The sequence below is a fragment of the Pholis gunnellus genome (assembly GCF_910591455.1).
Source record: "Pholis gunnellus genome assembly, chromosome: 6".
NCBI classification, from domain to species: Eukaryota; Metazoa; Chordata; class Actinopteri; order Perciformes; family Pholidae; genus Pholis; species Pholis gunnellus.
The window spans coordinates 20,427,556-20,445,701 of NC_136532.1; the positions used below are offsets into that span (position 1 = coordinate 20,427,556).

The 18,146-nt window shown below is 44.3% G+C and overlaps 2 protein-coding genes across 2 annotated transcripts; both read left to right on the forward strand.

Annotated features, from left to right (window-relative positions):
* Window positions 1-221: 221 nt before the first annotated feature.
* Window positions 222-3,781, forward strand: snrnp27 (small nuclear ribonucleoprotein 27 (U4/U6.U5)). Its single transcript, XM_079161527.1, has 6 exons — window positions 222-383; window positions 1,525-1,654; window positions 2,052-2,143; window positions 2,252-2,331; window positions 3,076-3,140; window positions 3,479-3,781. Exons 1-6 carry the CDS (start codon window positions 347-349, stop codon window positions 3,531-3,533), a joined length of 459 nt encoding a protein of 152 aa, XP_079017653.1. The 5' UTR covers window positions 222-346; the 3' UTR covers window positions 3,534-3,781.
* A 955-nt stretch (window positions 3,782-4,736) lies between these two features.
* On the forward strand, window positions 4,737-15,550 carry mxd1 (MAX dimerization protein 1). The gene is made up of 6 exons (XM_079161845.1): window positions 4,737-5,554; window positions 6,222-6,321; window positions 10,589-10,618; window positions 13,888-14,002; window positions 14,191-14,347; window positions 14,725-15,550. The coding sequence occupies exons 1-6, from the start codon at window positions 5,488-5,490 to the stop codon at window positions 14,919-14,921; spliced, it is 666 nt and encodes a 221-aa protein (XP_079017971.1). The 5' UTR covers window positions 4,737-5,487; the 3' UTR covers window positions 14,922-15,550.
* The last annotated feature ends 2,596 nt before the right edge of the window (window positions 15,551-18,146 follow it).

Consider the following 18,146-nt stretch of genomic DNA (forward strand, 5'->3'; position numbering starts at 1 on the left):
ACGACTAATATACAATATGTTTTAAATTACCATATATATTTGTTTCTGTATTTACACTTTTTTAAATGATCAGTCTAAGCACTATAGCCATCCCATGTCCCAGTCCAGACCTTTGGGTGGTGCTAATGCGCATCGATGTTGCCAACAGATGTGAAACACTAGCTCTCCTCCGCGCCGCTAGAGGGCGCGCTTCTGTAGAAACGTCACCGGAAGCTCGCGACCAGAAGAGACAACAAAAGAGCCTGACTTGAGGAAGCAGCCATTAATGCAACGAAATTCATATAGTTTTGCAGGTCAAATTGTGTTTGTACTACTACATTAATTTGACATTTTATTTATTGGTAAAATGGGAAGAAGCCGGAGTCGATCTCCTCCAAGACGAGGTAAGAAGCTAAACGTAAGCTAGCTAATGTAGCTAACGTTGTCACTACGTACGGTCAGCTGGCTGCTATAGCTCCTGGAACGCAGTTTGTAAATTACACTGGGGAAAGGATAACATTCATATGAATATAATAGTTAACCTATTGTCTTTCCTTTACGACTTTACATCATAACATGTGATTCATTGCGTCATTGTCGCCTTCCTACGTTAACAGACGTTACACAGAAAGTTCTAGATGTTTGCTCAATTCATTGTAGGTTTGATGCGTTTCCGAAGCTGGCAGTGATATTTGACTGGTTTTGTAGTTGAAATGTTAAACTATGTTTGAGTATATTAAGTGTTTGATTAACAACAGAGTCCCAGAGCCTGACGCGCTTAACCTGTTTGACCTATAGGCCAATACACGTAGTACGATATATTGGGTATAGTCATCTGTTCAATCGATGAACCTTATTTCTGCAACTCAGATTTATATAATCTTATCTCTGTCTGACATCAGAGACCGGTAACGCTAACAGTGAGAGTCTACACATTTTACAGGTTTCATATCAAATAGTTTGATGGTGTTCAGCATGAGGAGCAAGACTCTTGTTACAACTTTCTCAACAGCAAACGTTTTATAGAGCACTGGTTGAACTGCACCGCGTGAAGCAGGGACTGCATGTAAATGATAAAGGAACAACTGTATGCTAGCGTGTTATTGCATACTCTGTAATCAAAATTTAAAGATTGAAGGAAATGTAGTGTCTGTAATTATATCAACAATATTATATACACGAACAATTGTTGGGCAGTGACATTTTCTTCTCTACTAAACTGTTTAAATCAGTCACATGGGAATGATTCTGTTGTCTCGTGGAAGATAATTAAATGAAGTCATTGAGAAAGACTTCTCCCAAAGCTACAAGGCGGCACCCCGGAGGGCTCGCCCTCCAAGTCCCCGACCAGTTGGACTGTTGCTGATGACATGTATACATGTATCAGGTGTGGCCAGTTTAAAACATGCTGCAGCAAAGTAAAGAAGAGAATCTCTTAAATTCACCATGTAGAGAAGAATGTTCATCCAAAAACGTGGCTGACAATATGCCCAGTTATTATCCCCCGGTTTGAATGCTAACATGATCTGGTTTCCTCCTTTCTAGCAGAGAGACGCCGTTCCCGCTCAGCTTCCCGGGAACGTGAGCGAAAGCGAAGGGAAAGGGAACGCTCTCGTTCTCGGGATCGAGAGCGTCGGAGAAGCCGCTCACGATCTCCTCACAGGAGACGTTCAAGGTGAGTTAACGCCTTCTCTCTACTCTTTGCTTTATACAGTATATATATACACACACACACACACACACACACACACACACACACACACACACACACACACACACACACACACACACACACACACACACACACACACACGTACGTCTGCAGTCATTCCTTTTATTTATCCTGCTGCAAAAATATATTGTGTAAAGTATATTGTCACCAAATATCAATCTAGTGAATTGTCATAGAAAGTCATCGTCTTGGGAGAACAAGCACATGCATCTGTAAGCTTACTAGAATGACACAAATCATGAACACCATTATTCACTTTAAGGTGCAGAAGTGTGTGACCTCAGGCTCCGTGGTAACCCGCCCTGAGCCCGTTTAACAGCCATTTGTGTTCCCTCTGCAGGTCTCCCCCCCGACGCCATCGCTCCTCCTCCTCCCCCTCTGAGGAGCGCAAAGATTCTAAGGAAAAGACGGTGAAGCCCATCACGATCTCAGGTATTATTATTATAAATATGTCCCTATTTGCTATTTTGACATGAACTCAGGAGTAGATACAGCTTTTTCTATGCTTATGACATCAATGTTTTTGCCAAAATTCGACAGCGGAAGACATGGAGGGCAAGACAGAAGAGGAAATTGAGATGATGAAACTGATGGGATTTGGTTCCTTTGAAACCAGCAAGGTAACAGAACACGGGTGTCCTATGTTGTGCACCCACAAGGAGGTGCAGTTTGTTTCAAATTAGGTTAATTCCACAGCTGAACTGAAGATAGGCATACTGTTGGATTTCAGTGTACCAATTCATCCCAGTTGTGCTCTGAATTCCCACAAACACAACGCTTACAGTATCAGAGTAGGTAGCTCCTGATTATACAATGGTTACTATTCACATTTTCCCTTTACCGAGGAAGGTCATGGCTCCATATTTAGACAAGCTAGCCCTTGATGACCAACTTCATGCTCAATTTAGATCACTGATGGTATATATGCAACTGCTGTACAGTAGAATCCTTTCCGGTGGCTTCCCCCGTTTCATGCAGCGGGCTGGAAGTGTTTCACTGTGAAGCAGATGTGTGATGTTGACGGAAATATGGAGTTTGCCACTGAACTCAAACTCCTTTTGTTAATAGAAATGTCTTTTCAGAGCAATATAATAATCAATATGCCTCAGCATTACGGAATTCGTGGAAATTCGTTGTTACTTTTATCTGTCAAATACAATTCAAAAACGTCCTGGTTTACCAACAGTATGACCCACGTTGTATAGTCTCAGCCTAATTCAGCTGTGATTATTTAGAGGTTTTGTGAATACTTATCTTCCAAATAATCTACTACATGTTGTTAACCAGCAATATGTGACTATTTAACTTGACCTGTGATATGTGATGTTATGTCTGTGAGAAGCAGTAACAATGTTTTCAAACAGGGGAGGAAAACTGATGGATCAGTCAATGCGTTTGCTATCAATGTGAGCATGAAGAGAAAATACAGGTACGTCCACAAAAACATTTTTCTAATTGCACAGAACTGTTTTTATAGCCACGGACACAAACATTGTCAATTGTTTCTATTATATAGTGATAGTGATCATTTTGATGCTATTGTCTGGACCTCTGTTGTGTGTCAGGTTGCTGAGTTTAAAGTGTCAACTTCTCAGTCCCCTCACTGTGAGCATCATCCACTGTTATTGTAGCCAATCACCTCTGCAGGTGTTTCTATGCTGAGATCCCGGCTCTCCCATTGGTGCTCGATGATGTAATCTGCAAGTGTTGCGAGGGTAACAGTGATGTAATGTTTTCTTATATATATATATTTATATCTTTTTTTAGGCAGTATATGAACAGAAAAGGTGGGTTCAACAGACCACTGGACTTCATTGCCTGAAAGTGTCAACGACCCGAGAAGCTACGCTCCGTTCTCTCCATAGTAGTGGATGATATTGTGTTATTTCAAACATGTTTTGTGTTATGCAACAATTGTGTATATACTTTTTTTTTTTTTTTTTTAAACAAGTTAGTCTCCTACCAATACTCAGCTTTGTCAGAAAATGGACAGGAGTAACGATGCAGTTGGCTTTGAGTTCTTGAGGTGTATGTGGAGTTTTATTTGAAATAAAAATAATTTTAAAAATGTGTTGCTGCAGTCCTGATTTATGAAAAAGAAATCAAATAAGTGCAGTTCTGCATCTGCCATAATGTGCAGGAACATTTCACATATGTAGTGTCAATGTCGTGATGCTGACATTTAACATATGTAAATATATGAATGTGATCATAGTATTATGGAGTCTAGAGTAATGGATAATCTAAAGACTAATGCATTCTACAGTCAGATTTTACCTGGTTATGCAGTCTTGTGTGGCTTGCTGGTATGTTTTTTTTTGATAAGTGTCACCGAATTTAATCTAATTTAGTCGTTGACGAAGGACATCTTCCAGCAGATACGCTCATCCCATGTTTTAGTCTTAGGTCTAGGTTTGTTTTCCCTGCATTAAAACGGACATCCGTCTCATTTTGAAGCAGCCTTTTACTGATATAATTCGGAAAACAGTAGGTGTGCGCCTGCGCAGAGATAATCTTTGTGATTGGAGAAGCAACAGGCCAATAACGAGCTAACATGTGAATCTGGCCAATAGCTGAACACGAGTAAAGACAAACAACACCACGGGAGCCAATCATGGCCATACACCGCGAAACAGCATGGCAGAGGGGCGTGTCTTCTGTTAGATGCGGGCGTTGTCAAGTTAGCTCGTGGTCGTTGCGGCCAATGGCTAACGAGCTTATCAGAGAGCAACCAATCACGGTCCACGAATGTGTAAGGCGGAAACTGTGCTCATTTTGGCTCTGCCGCTGTGTGCTTTCGCCAATGGAATCGAGGGACCAAAATGGCTGAACTAGGTTCTCAGTGGCAGTCAGCGCGCGAGCCTCTCGTCGATTGACAGCGTAACCGCCCAATAGGAGCGCGATTAGTTACGCCCAGTACCCAATCACATCGCAGAACACAGGAGCTTTGTGGGGAAGTACAGTAGTTTGCTGTCGTCCAGATCAACAAGCCACTATTTTGGAAGCAGTTTGATAAACACTCACTTGTTCCTCGGTTGATGTCAGTCGCTAGCGGGACGTTTTTACGGGTGATCAGCGATAAGCCAGCACAAAACTAGCCAGCCACACAGCCCCGAACCGATAAGGTTGGATGACACCGTCCGTTGAACTTTTAAGACAACTAACGTTAGCTCGTTTTTTTCTATAATTTCCACAATCAGGCAACAACTGAACAGCCAACGGTTTTGTTTTCCGATTGGCCGAATCTGTTCACGAGCTAGCAAGAAGGTTTCATCGTTAATTTGCCAATTTGTCACGAGTGCTAACGTTAGCCAACTTGTTTTTTTTTGTTTTTTTTCCAAACAGAGCAATACTCAACCGTTTTCTCAACCAGCCTTTTTTTCTCGAAGAACTTCATAGAAAACCGTTGTTTTTTTTAGCAAAGTATTTGCTTAATAAAGAGGCCAAAGCAACCGTAGCTGTTGAAGAAGTGTTAGCCTCAGCTAACACCAAAGCCTCAACGTTACCTGAACCATTTTTTAATATCAAGGAAGGGGCTAGTTTAGTGTAAACTGATTGGTGCTGTATTCAGGACATTTAACCTTTAAATAGCTCGTTTGATACACTGCAGGAGTTACCCTTTAACGTTCGCTCTCACCTTTTAAAATAAATAAATAACAACTGTCAGAACAGCAAGCCAGCTTTAGAAGGGGACCGGTGGTATAGGACCTAAAGCTTGTGTACAACCACAGAATATCCCTCATCGGATTGTTATATTATCAGTTTTATTTTTGAAAATGGCGGCGATCGGAATGGTGCAGATGCTGATCGAAGCAGCCGAGTACCTTGAGCGCAGGGAACGAGGTAAAGTGTTTTGTTTTCTGTTTTCTTCATGAAAAATGACAATGACATCACTCCCCCCCCCCCCCCCCCCCCCCCCCCACCCGATCCATGCTAATTAATGCACCTGCCATTTTGAAGCTATTTTAAATGCTGTTGCTGCCCCTTTTTTGAAAACATTTTTTACATTAAGTATTCGAGTAACGTTTTGACACAGCAGAGTGCATCGCCTAACGTGACCCAAAAATAGGTTGCTCATAAATATTAATATTCAGACATTTTGGGTGATGATCTGCAAAAATGTGCAAAAAAAACAACATGCCGTGCATTTTTGCTTTCTCTGGTAAACGAATAAAAAGAATAAATGAATGCATATGTGGCAGATGCAGTCAGATGTGCAGGGACACCTTGTTTTCATGGAGGCCCCTCCTTTCCCTCTGTTGTGGTTTGCTTGTGGGGTTTATTCCAGTTCAAGATGACATCATTGTCCAGGCTGAGGGGAGAAAACACGGTGCAAAGACTCTGCATGGACTCCATCCTTCAGTGCACTTGACCACAAGACATTGCTACTGAATTCTCCTTTTTGCAGTCGTTCTATTTTGGCTTCTTTTCACCGTGGCTGTATTTTTGTATTGCCAGATATATATGGACACGTGACCACCATGTTGTTTGTTTGTGTGCTTGCTTGCAGAAGCCGAACACGGCTATGCCTCCATGCCACCCTTCATCAGCAGCCAAGAGAGGGAAAGCTTGAAAAGGAAAAGCAAAAGCAAGAAAAACACAAGTAGCAGGTAAAGAGGCATATCAGCTCCTTGTGGCCAGAACACACATACACTGTATAATTGTTCAGCTCTGCAACAAGGTGCTCGTAATACCCCCCCCCCCCCCCCCCATCAAGTGTGTCCACACTGAGCGCAGCAACGTCAATCCATTGTTTACTGGACTGGTTTTCCATTTTTACAATGCACACTTATAATTTGTCCTTTTGTAGTGACAGAATCATAAATTAGGACATTTAATGTCATTTTGTTTTGCTTTATTTAATTTTAGATAAGATAATCCTTTTATTAGTCCCGCAGTGGGGAAATGTACAGGATTACAGCAGCATAGTGCATACAAGAGACATAGTAAAAACAAGATCAGTTTCAAAGTAGAGTAATATGAAGTCTATTGGGTTATGGAGTCTATTGGGTTAAGGCCTTGTTTTGACTGCCCCTTGTCTTCCTCAAAGCGTTTGAGTGACAGCAGTCTGTCTTAAAGCGAAAGGGCCCCTCAGTAAGGCAAACTGGGTCAGTCAAGGGGGCCGCAGATGACATTTCACAGAGGGAGCACGTCCTGACAGCTCCGGTCAATAGACACGACTCCCCACACGTAAAATTCTATCAGTCAATCATATCGGGACAGATTTATGTTGCATTCGCACCCCCGCAAATCAATGCGCACTCCCGTGATTAGATTGCAGTTTGGCTTTCGTGCAATTGGGACATTTTGTTTGTGAAACTCGCTTTGAAACGCACAGCTTCTGAGCGCATCGATTGTTTCTCGTGGAGAGGATGAAGAAGCTCCACGATCGAAGGCAGCACTAGTGGAACCGTACTCTTTAGGACCTACGTGATTGAAGTGTGATTGTATCCACCTCTATTTATGTGCATATGCACAATGGAAAAACACAGCAATTAAACAGCTAATTGGTGCAAAAAAGAAGAGTTTCAGACTTGCCTGAGATCGAAACATTGGCCTGTTAATATAGAGAAGATGTTCTAATGATGATGAAAGTGAACGGTGACATTGGGGGACCTGCTCCAGGGGGCGACTCCTCTCTCACACGAGAGAAGGGTATAAATAGGTTTTTATATAGGCCTCTTACCATGTGTAGCTCGATGTACATCCAGCTGAAATAGCTGCAACAGGCTTCCATCACTTATTATGTACAAACAAGGGCAACATCGTAAATATCCTCCAGTGAGTTAGTGCCCGAACGTGCGCTTGAGCTATCCTGCCTCGCCCCCTATCTATGATGGCAGGCCTGTACACGTTGTATGAAGTTGCATGTCGGAGGAACTTCTTGACCTATAGTGTTCTCTGGATGGCCAAGTATCCAATGTACAGAGTACACGATGTGAAGCATGTCAATTATTATATATTGTCGGCAGATCTAAAGTTAGAAGACTGCTATACACAGACGTTTGAGTGTTCCACACCTCCGTACATGCAACCGGTTAATAAGTAGATTATATTTTTGAATTAATCGTTTAGTCCGTTACATTTTTAAGAACATAGTGAATAGCGTCTGTCGGTTCCCAGTGTCTTCAAATTGTCTTGTTTTTGACCAACTGTCCAAAACCCCGAAGATATAAACACTGATGTATAAAAGCAGCGAATCCTCACATCGGAGAAGCTACAACCAGAGAATGTAAAATGAATGATTACTAGATTAGCTAAATTGTTAGTCGTCTAATCGTTTCAGCTGGAGGCATCTGCCAAAAGATTTAAGAAATCTGAATAATTACCTGCATTTCATTGTCTAAATACATACATACATACATGTGTAAATACTGCTCTTTTAAAAGGAACTTGTCGTTATTCAAATGTTTGGTTGAGCCTGTTGGTCAGGATTTAGTCCGTTGAGCTTAACTTAGTCGATTGAGTGCAGCAGGAATCAGTCATAAAACCTGTATGTGAGTCAACGTTTTTGGTGAGATGCCTGAAATGGACAATGGAAAAATCCCATTGGCTTTTTGTCATGGGAACCAGTGCGCGGTTAACTTCCGGGTTCGCCTCGAAAAATGCGGCATCCCTACAGCCCTCTATGATGGTAACGAATCTGTAGAGCATGTCCTAACATGCTTAGGTGGCCTGTGGAGAAAATGTTGTTTGTTTTGTACGTCAAGTAGACCACGAGCTGCTTCAGGTTTGTCCTCACAAGCCATTCAATATTTTTAGCTTAACGGCACTTTTACCATTTTATTTGTGCCTCATCATCTGTGAGCTTTAAATCGGCCATTGCTCATTACTATTCAAAGTCAGCTGAGCCACACTTGTTATTAATAAGGTCAGCTCGGAGTATTTGATGTGGTCGGCCGTGAAGTTGGCTCTCGATCATTAATAGGCTGACCAGCACTATAGCCTCTTTGGGGGGCATGATCACTTATCTTGATGCTGTTGAGACTTGGTGAAATGTAGGTCGGGCAGCCATGTATGTATATATGTGAAGCCACTCAACCCAGTATGAACAAGCTCCTCCAGTTTGTGTTGTTTAACCATGGCATGGATGTGTGAGTAGTGGGGGAGGGGAGTCACTGTGGTTCTGACGTGTGTGTGTGTGTGTGTGTGTGTGTGTGTGTGTGTGTGTGTGTGTGTGTGTGTGTGTCGGTAGTAGCGACTCCTCCATCCCCCTCATCTCTCTCTCTCCCACTTGCGTTTTCTCTCTCTTCTCACCTCCTCCACCCCCCCATGTGTCTTTCCTGCTCGGTTCTCACTGTTGGCAAGCGATGGAGAGCACCAGCTCCTCCATTACACAGGTCCGCCCCCACCCGCCTCACACACACACACACACACACATAACACTGTGCAGCTACAGTGCACCGTGATCTTGCCATCCCTGTTGAGCAGGCAAATTGAGTCTTTGCGTACTCACCGCCCTGTGTTGTTGTTAAAGGCTTTTGTGGCTGAGTGGGGCGAGGCTACAGCGAGCCTTCAGGAAGGAGAACAGGTTAACGGTAGATTCATGTAGTAGTAGTATCGTCTTGTCTACAATTCAGTTATCCCGTTTATGTCCAGGGATCTGTCGGGGAAGATTGAACGCCAACACTGTAGGTGGAGTTTGAAGACTCAAACTTATTATTAGAATAGTCATTCAGGTGACAAGGAAGCTGCGATCGTAGCTGCCAGGAAGAGTGTCTCAATGATTTAAGAGTCGTTACCTCTGTAAGTTGATTCAGAGGAACCAGGCTGACTTGGAACCCTCTCTGAACCTTTGGTCTTATTTTTGTAGTTTTAGGCATCTATCCTGTCTTTAATAGTAATGTGTAGATATAGAAATAGAGCAACCCATGCATTATAGGGGTTAGGGTTATGGAGACCTGTCCCAGAGCCTGACATGTAGCCTGAATAAGTGGGATCACGTCCTTGCTAGTGCTGTTATGTCACCAGCGGCTGTCTGCCCTGCACAGGAATGCACACTGACTGGAGGGGGGGGTGGCAAGGGCGATAGAGAGCACCCAAAGCTGAAACAAGATGATACCACACACACACACACAGGCATGACACCCATTGCTGTTCAGAGGTTGCAATATTGGAAGACATTGTTTCTAAGCTTAGTCCTGACAGTAAGTTGTCAAACACTGAGGTGAATCAAAGTGTGGGTGTGTGCGAGGGACCTCTGAGGATCTTGGCCATGGCATGCAGTGGGGACAGTGTCGAGTCTAGGAGAGCTGGAGGTGCAGACGGGCTATTTTGGGACCCGGGGTGGGTGGATCAGGAGTGCTGAGGGGGGGTCTTTGCCTTTTCCGCTGCCGGCTCAGCGGCCGATCAACTCCGTTTAGCCTTTTCTACAGAACAGCGAGGTGGAATAACGCCTTGAACAGGCTGTGTGAAAAGGGGCTACTGCAATGCAGAAGTCCTGCTGGCCGCTAGCACACCTCCATCTCTCATTTTACCTTCTTTTTTTTTTTTTTTACCCCCCCCCCCCCGCCGCCTCTCTCAGTACTACATGCACAGTTTGAAAGGGCATAGTCCCTCGCTTCTGTTTCTAGTTACTGTTACTATGTTTACACCTGGCCTCCTCATCACGTATTTAAGTCTTTAAAAAAAGCACAAATATCCTCCACAGAACAGGCCACAGGCATCAGAATGCTCAGCCTGTTTTTCTTAAGAATCCCTTTTCCTCAGCTCGTTGTGACTGCTCATAAACTCCCACTCAGCCTTTTCTGCCTCTCTCCCTCCCCTGCAGTAAGGCCTTGGACCGCTGCGATGGCACACAAAGTGGAAACCTTACCCTGTTTAAGCAGTGGCCTTGTTGTTTTGTGTGCTTTCTCACATGTGTTTTTATTTCCACAGGTCTACGCACAATGAAATGGAAAAGAACAGGTACGTCAAAGTGTCCTGTGTTTGTGCATATTTGCTGTTCCTCTGTTACCATGGAAAGTGACTGTAAATTATGGGTTGATTTTTACCTAGAATTAAGAGAGAATGGTAAATGCATTATTTTCGTGTTAGTACTCAGGATGATCAGGCCATAATTAAATGTTTAAAAGGAAACTGAAAAAATGGATATTGAAATTGATATTTATTTATGATTTAATGGCATTCCCATCAGCCTCAGCAGTAGGTTGTGTTTATTGCCACTTAGAAGATGTTGGCATGCCAACACGTGAAACTAAAGAGGATGAACGTGGCAAACATTACACCTGCTTAACGTCGGCATGTAAGCATCGACGTTGTAAGCATGTTGCGTGCCAACGTTAGCGTTGAGCTCAAAGCGCCGCAGTGTCGACGTCCAGCCTCACAGAGCTGCTGGCGTGTCTGTAGACTCCCGCTAGGAAACGCCACATTAATACGTTTACTATAATACCTTAAGACAATGCCACAGCTGTAAAACCAGGCTGTGAGGGTTGTAATGAATCAAAACATAAATCAAATATAAATCGTCATGCAGACATTTTAGGCCAGTAAACTAATATGTAATTAATTAATTAAATTATTAAGTCCCCGTCGGTGTCGGTGTCGGTGCTTTCCATCTTGGCAGCGCTAGTTGATCCAGACCAGCAGCCCAGTGAACAGCCTGAATAATATATGGCACTGAGGCCCGAGCATGAGCGAGTGTGTGTGGAGACACCTCAAGCCCAGCAGTAAGTCAAAATTACGACCACAGCATGTCGTTTTACACTTGAGAACATTCACAGCCTTTAGCCAGTTTCTCCCACCAGTAGCTTGATGATAGAAAGCCATCATAGGCAGATAGTAAATTACTCATGGCGACCCACTGCCAGCGAAGCCAGAGGAGTGCAACGAGACCCATCCCCCCTCTCTGGTAATATCGCCTCCAGTGAAAGTCCTAATTTGTACGACTCCCCTCCCCTCTGTCGTTGCACGCAGAACTAAGAGCGTGCGTGTGTTTATGTCTGCGTAACACGACTCCAGCCACCACCACGCTTTTTTTCTTTTTGCCTTTCCTCCCAGCTGGTCATGAGCAGCTATTGTTGGGGGTCAGAGGGCGAGAGCGAGAGCGAGAGCGAGGACAGTGGGGCGATTTACTGCTGGAACAGTCGTGTGCATTTAAAAAAAGGACACAAGCGCGAAATTAGGGCAGAGCAAAGTTCAGAGAAAGGTTCCGGCCTTCGGCTGCACACACAAGCCTGTAGCTCCACACACACACACACACACGCGCACCTCATCTAATGACACACTGAAGCCACACTGAACCAGAATAGGGGTTGTTTCAGCTAGCCCAGCTGATTATGTTAGAGCAACACAGCCGAGGGCATTTGGATGTTATGCAATGGCAGTCTTCATGCCCTTTGGACTGAGTCAGCTGAGAAACAGGCACTTGGTTTCAGCAGCTGAACACTGTTAACACTGTATTGTATTGTAGGCTACGCTTGCCAAGTGTGTGTGTGTGTGTGTGTGTGTTTGTAAAAGGGCGAGGGTCAATGACGGACTGGCTATCTGGAGCACTGAGCCTTTTCCCAATGGGCTGCTTGACAATTATGACTGATGCAACGTGAAATATCTGTGTTTTAGAATAAAGTCAACACCTGCTTCAATAGAAGGATGCAAATATATTTTGAGTGTGTCCTCTGCCCACAGTGAAATCAGTCTTACCCTCTTACCATGTGATTACCTGCAGCAGACCATAAATGAACAGCTCCTTCAGCCAGCCCTCAGCTGCCAAAAAAACAACCATTTTTACACTCGCTCTCAGGAAGAGTCTGACGTACACACGCCCACTCGCTCAGGCACACACTGGCATACAGACACGTACACACTTCGCCGAGGCTGGAGGTGTGTGTTGTGTAACAGCGGGTCAAGTGGGCGCAAACACCCACCAGACCTTAGCGACTGCCATCTTAGAGCGGCTGTGAACTGTGTTGTAGGACGGCTGACATTAATAAAGAGTTCCCATCTGAAAATATGTCACAGACGCTCTTTGGATTTCACCACATTTCTGTTTAATTCCTGTCCAATGAGGATTTGTACACTGTTCCTCAAAAATCCTTGCATCATTATGTAGTGATGTTACACAGGAGAGTGTCATGACTTCTACCTTGCATGTGCAAACCATTTCGTCACTTCCGCTTCTACGAATGAGTAACTCTAGCATCAAAAAGCAGAAGGACCAAAACGCATGCACAGTGGCTCAGAGAGAAAGTTATAATTCATTATTGACATTTGACTTATATTTATTTTCTATATCTATCGATGCCAAAGTTGCATTAATAATGCAAGTATTGAACTGTCAAATATAGAACGATCTCTCGCCCAGATACACACTTTATTCAGACCGTTTATTTGATTGAAATGTTCGATTGTATTTTATTTCGGCACACTGTTTGCGTAGAGACAACTCTTACCGTTTAAGAGGTTTGGCTTTTATTTTATAGCAAGCCCTTTTGTATAACAGGAATCTACAGCCATGCTAGCAGTTCTGTGAGGTTATACTGAGGCACTTGGTGCTTTGAGCTAAATGCTAACATCAGCATGCTAACATTCTCACAATCACAGCGTTCACTAACTTAGTTTTGAACATTAGCATGCTAATATTATCTGATTAACTCTAAACTCAAAGTACAGCTGAGGCTGCTGACAATGTCAACGCAGGAAATTTGTCATAGACCAAAGTATTGGACAAACTGACATTTTGACCTGATGATGGCACTTAGTTAAAAGTCAAGGACTCACCAAAGTTATGACAATTCATCCTTAGGGCGACATCAAAGTCTGTACCAAATGTCGTTGCAATTCATCCAAAAGTCGTCGAGACATCTCACTCAAAACCACAAATGTCACCCCGGTGGTGCAGAAACAGTCAGCGGACGACCAACGGCAGTAAGATTCATCATCTAGGGACCATGAACTCAAAATTACATATCAATCCATCCAGTAGTTGTTGAGATATTTCAGTCTGGACCAGAGTGACAGACAGACCAGCATTGCCATCATTGGAGCCAAATCACTAGCATGGCGAAAGAATATGTTTGTATTCCTCATAGTTTACTTTACTTATTTATTGTCGACCTACCGTTTCCAAGGCCGAGAATAAACTTGGATATGAAGGCTCAACAGATCACATGCTTGTTGTGTAACAGATCATGTTTGACCATTTTTCTCTCTCTTTGTTTCTTCTCTTCTGTCTCCAGACGGGCAAATCTAAGGCTGTGTTTAGAGCGCTTGAAATCCCTCGTTCCACTAGGACCGGATGCTAACCGGCACACCACCCTCAGCCTGCTGATGAAGGCCAGAGATCATATCAAGGTGTGTGTGTGTCCATATGTAATAACCAATGTATCCATTTGTTGAGCGCTGTGGTGGGTTTGTGTGTCATTTGTGAGTGACTGAAATGTCTTGGACAAAGCACTGAGGGAACACACACACACACACACACACACGGAGCAACCTTTTTGACATTTTCTCCTTGTGTTTTCTCTCTTCCCACCCTGCAGAGGTTGGAGGAGAGCGATAGGAGAGCTCAGCATACTGTGGAGCAGCTACAGCGGGAGCGGAGACACCTGAGGAGGCGTCTGGAGCAGCTTGGGGTGGAGCGGACCCGCATGGACAGTACCGGCTCCGACAAGTCCGACAAGTTCGACTCTGACCAAGGTACACAGACACAATACACTCACTGCTCTCCATGGAAGAGTTAATGTAGGACTTTAGGACTTTATGCCTGCTTGGATTTAACTAATCTATATTTAAATCACTGTAGTCCACAGTATGGCTGTCAAAGTTCTGTATGTATGAACGATAAAACTTAGAATACGGTAATGTCATATTCCCTCAACTGTTTCAAACATGGGGAACAAAACACAATGTCTCTTGTAACAGAGATGGGCTGTAGGCGCACACAGTATCATGAACACATACATGCAGGGTTCTTCGTCTTCGCAGTGCACCAGTACAGCCGCCTGAAGAAATGACGAATATTCAGTTATCATTCAGACCTATTACAATGTTTTGTGGCTCCTTTGCTCCAACAGAGGACCTGGATGTGGACGTGGAGGGCACGGACTACCTGCTGGGTGACCTGGAGTGGAGCACCAGCAGTGTGAGCGACTCGGGGGACGAGCGAGGCAGCCTGCGCAGCAGCTGCAGCGACGAGGGCTACTCCAGCGCCAGCCTGCTGCTGCTGCAGGACACTCAGGAGAGGGCCAAGCAGTTAGGCTGCAGCCTATAGACGGCACTGGTCACTGACCCAACTCCAGCTTCTTCTTCCCCTCAGCCAATCCCATCCCTTAGATTGCCTCACCACTCCCTGATCTCGCTCACCCCCCCCCCCCCCCCCCCCCCCCTCTCTCCATACATACCAGGACTGACCAAGTCTGATGCCTCTCGTCCAGCCGGGCCTCTTCGGACTTTCTATTCCCACAACGACTTCCATCCAGACTTCAATACAGCCGCCCACATTCAGTGGTCAGTCTGTAGTCAGTCTGTGCTCTGCACCAATCAAACGAGTGGGATTTTAAAGACACTCCGCCCTCTCCGTCCATTCATCATAAACACAACTTTCAGCCAGAGAATGTTACCACACAATATCCCACTGCCTCTTTTTCTATGCCTCAAGAGCCATGGGAAGCACTTATGAGATTTCACCCCAACTTCACGCATACTTAGTCTCACACACACACACACACACACACACACACACACACACACACACACACACATCCCTCCCTCCCTCCATTGCTCCAGCGAGACAGAGTCCTCCCAAAGGTGTGACACTGACACGATGTGGGGTGTTTTTTCTGCCCCGCTCACCAGTCAACCGTGTGTGCGTGGTATTTTGCACTTACAAAAAAACAGTTCTTTTTTTTTTTTTTAATGCTGTCTCTAAAAAAAAAACGTAAAGCCCCCCCCCCCCCCCCCCCCCCCCCCACTACAGATGTTGCATTACAAGATGAAGTACGTGTTTGAAAAACATGCCTGTCGTCTGCTGATCTGTAGGGACACTAAAGTTTAACGGCGTGATGTGTTAAACTGTTTTGGGCCGACAGCAATACGCCCCCCCCCCCGCCCCCCTTCCCCCCCCTTTAGCACCCCGGCATTGGCAGGCTCGTAACTACCCTGTTATTTTCTGTCCACACCTGCCATTCAGAGGTAAAAAGTGACACAAAAATGTGTGCAGCATGAGATTGTGAAGGGGCCGGGGGGGATACGGGACGGTTTTAGGGGTGGGTTTGATGTTTTTCTGCCTCTCTCTGACGACTGTGGCGTTTTTACAGCATCCTTTTTATCATTAATGTGCGTTTGTCACGTCTGAGCCTGGCGACGACAAAAAGGTCACTAGCAGGTTTGGAAAACTTTTTAACTCCTGGGATATCGTGGTAGGTGCTGGGACATTTGTGTGCACTAACTTCATCACTGCCCCGTTCACCAGGTATTCATAGGAAGGGAGGAGCCTATCCACTGAGAGCAGTCGAGAGACTGGAGCACATTCCATTATGAAGAGAGGGCGGGCAGGTAACATCGAGAGCATTACTTTTTACAAGATGTTCCTGCCAATTATTTATGAAGGTTTGAGACGAGCCGAGGCTTTGACTTTTCAGTGGGAACACACGAAAAGCACTAAAACGTTAAAAAACCGCAGATGTTTCCCTAACTTTGCCTTGCCTACATAGCTATTTATTGTTTCTGCTAAAAATGTTATTGTAAATAGTTTACAGAAAGATCTCTATGTCTATCAACAAATGTATTTATTAGATATACTAAATATATAGATGAATATATAGAACTATATTTAATTAGTCATTGCTTCTGGTCTTCTTGTGAGGTTTATTGAGAGTTTCTAATGTGTAGTTTGTTTGCACAGCCTTGTCAACCCATAGAGTATTTAGAAATGTCTCTTGTGCCTCGAGGCTTTTGTGTCGAAAAATGAAATGTTTTCTCTGTGGTTGATCATAATTTTGTAGCTGTTTTCAAAGCCATCTTGCCCTTTAATGTGGGAATAAAAGGACAAAAAAAATCAGAATAATTTATAATAAAAAAAAAGTATAAAAATGAGAGGAGCCGGTGGCCAGGGTTGAGCGGCGGTGATGATTCCTCTGGCTAAGCTATGTTGCCTGTTCGCACATCCCCGTGCCTACGAACCTCAAACAAATTGGCTGCTCCGCCTCGTAAGAATTCAGCGCTTTTGTTTGGTTCATAATCATCACGGGCAGGGAGAGGACTGCAGCTTATCGAATGTAGACGTCCTCGACCCTGCAGTGTAGCAGCAGCACAGTGCCAATGGAACGCCCCTGCTCCTGCTTTCCACCTGCTCGCAAATCTCCGTTAAAAGCATGAAAATGAATCACAAAAAATAGATCTAGGAATGTTTAGTGTTTGATTGTGGAATGCTGCTTTTTCTTTTGGTCAAATTTTGACTTTTTTTTTTTTTTTTTAAACAGAGAGGTGCTGTGTAGCCACGTTATAAGACAGACGGACTAAAGGGGACATGTAATGAAAAATACGGTGTGAGTGGGCAGTTGTGTTCACTGAAATGCCATCTGTCGGTGTGTGCATGTGTATACAGTGTGTATGTGTGTGTGTGTGTGTGTGTGTGTTTCGTCACTGTCTTCAGAGAGACATTTTTGGGGTGGTTGGGGGTGGGTGGAAAACTGTAAGGCTAAATTTCTGTTCTGGTTCTTTGTTCATTTGTTTACTAGTTAAATGCAACAAAAGAAAGTCCACTTTACAAAGATTTCATGTATTAACCTAAGCATTAATGTCTGTCTATGGGAGTCTACTGTTTTCTCCCATGTTCCATCCATGGCCTGTTGTCTGTCTTCCGCCAATCTGTGTGTGTGTGTGTGTGTGTGTGGGGTGGGTGTGTTTCTCTTGTATGAGTATGAGTGTGTGTGTGCGCGCTTGCGCATGTATGGTCGTGTGAGCGTGACTCCCTCATGCTGCGTTGACATCCACGGTGCGGGCGAGGCAGGTATGCGTGGTGGGGCAGTGATTGCGTCAATGATCACAAGCAGACTGTTGCTCTTCACCTCCACCCTTCCTCCACCCTTCCTCCCCTCTAAAAGCGACCTGGTGCTCTCAGCATCTGCCTTTTTTAAGAAGCAGGTGTGGAATCTCTCAAAGAACAAGACTACAGTCAGACCAGTTGTTTAAGCTACAGGTTTCAGCTTCAGGGGGAACATGTGTTCATGTGTATATTTGATTTTTGCACATTTTGTCCCTGCATACAAAGTGGCTGATGATGCCTTAAAAACGGACACGACCTAACAGAAGTATATGATGTGTATGAGAATATATGATATATCGACATGTATCACAAGGGCCATTCCTTTTCATTGTGACCGTCACAGGCGTGGTGCTTTCATGCGTTACACAACACACACACACACACACACAGCAACACACCGATACACACCGCGTCATAGTTCCATGAACATCGTCGTCTCCTTTCTCCTCG

Bases quoted from the DNA above. Each gene is read 5' to 3' on its own strand.
- mxd1 (XM_079161845.1), top strand. From the start codon at position 5,488: ATGGCGGCGATCGGAATGGTGCAGATGCTGATCGAAGCAGCCGAGTAC. The intron at 10,619-13,887 runs GTACGTCAAAGT...TTCTGTCTCCAG, and splicing joins AATGAAATGGAAAAGAACAG to ACGGGCAAATCTAAGGCTGT. The intron at 14,348-14,724 runs GTACACAGACAC...TTGCTCCAACAG, and splicing joins CAAGTTCGACTCTGACCAAG to AGGACCTGGATGTGGACGTG.
- snrnp27 (XM_079161527.1), top strand. From the start codon at position 347: ATGGGAAGAAGCCGGAGTCGATCTCCTCCAAGACGAG. The intron at 384-1,524 runs GTAAGAAGCTAA...CCTCCTTTCTAG, and splicing joins TCGATCTCCTCCAAGACGAG to CAGAGAGACGCCGTTCCCGC. The intron at 2,144-2,251 runs GTATTATTATTA...AAAATTCGACAG, and splicing joins GAAGCCCATCACGATCTCAG to CGGAAGACATGGAGGGCAAG.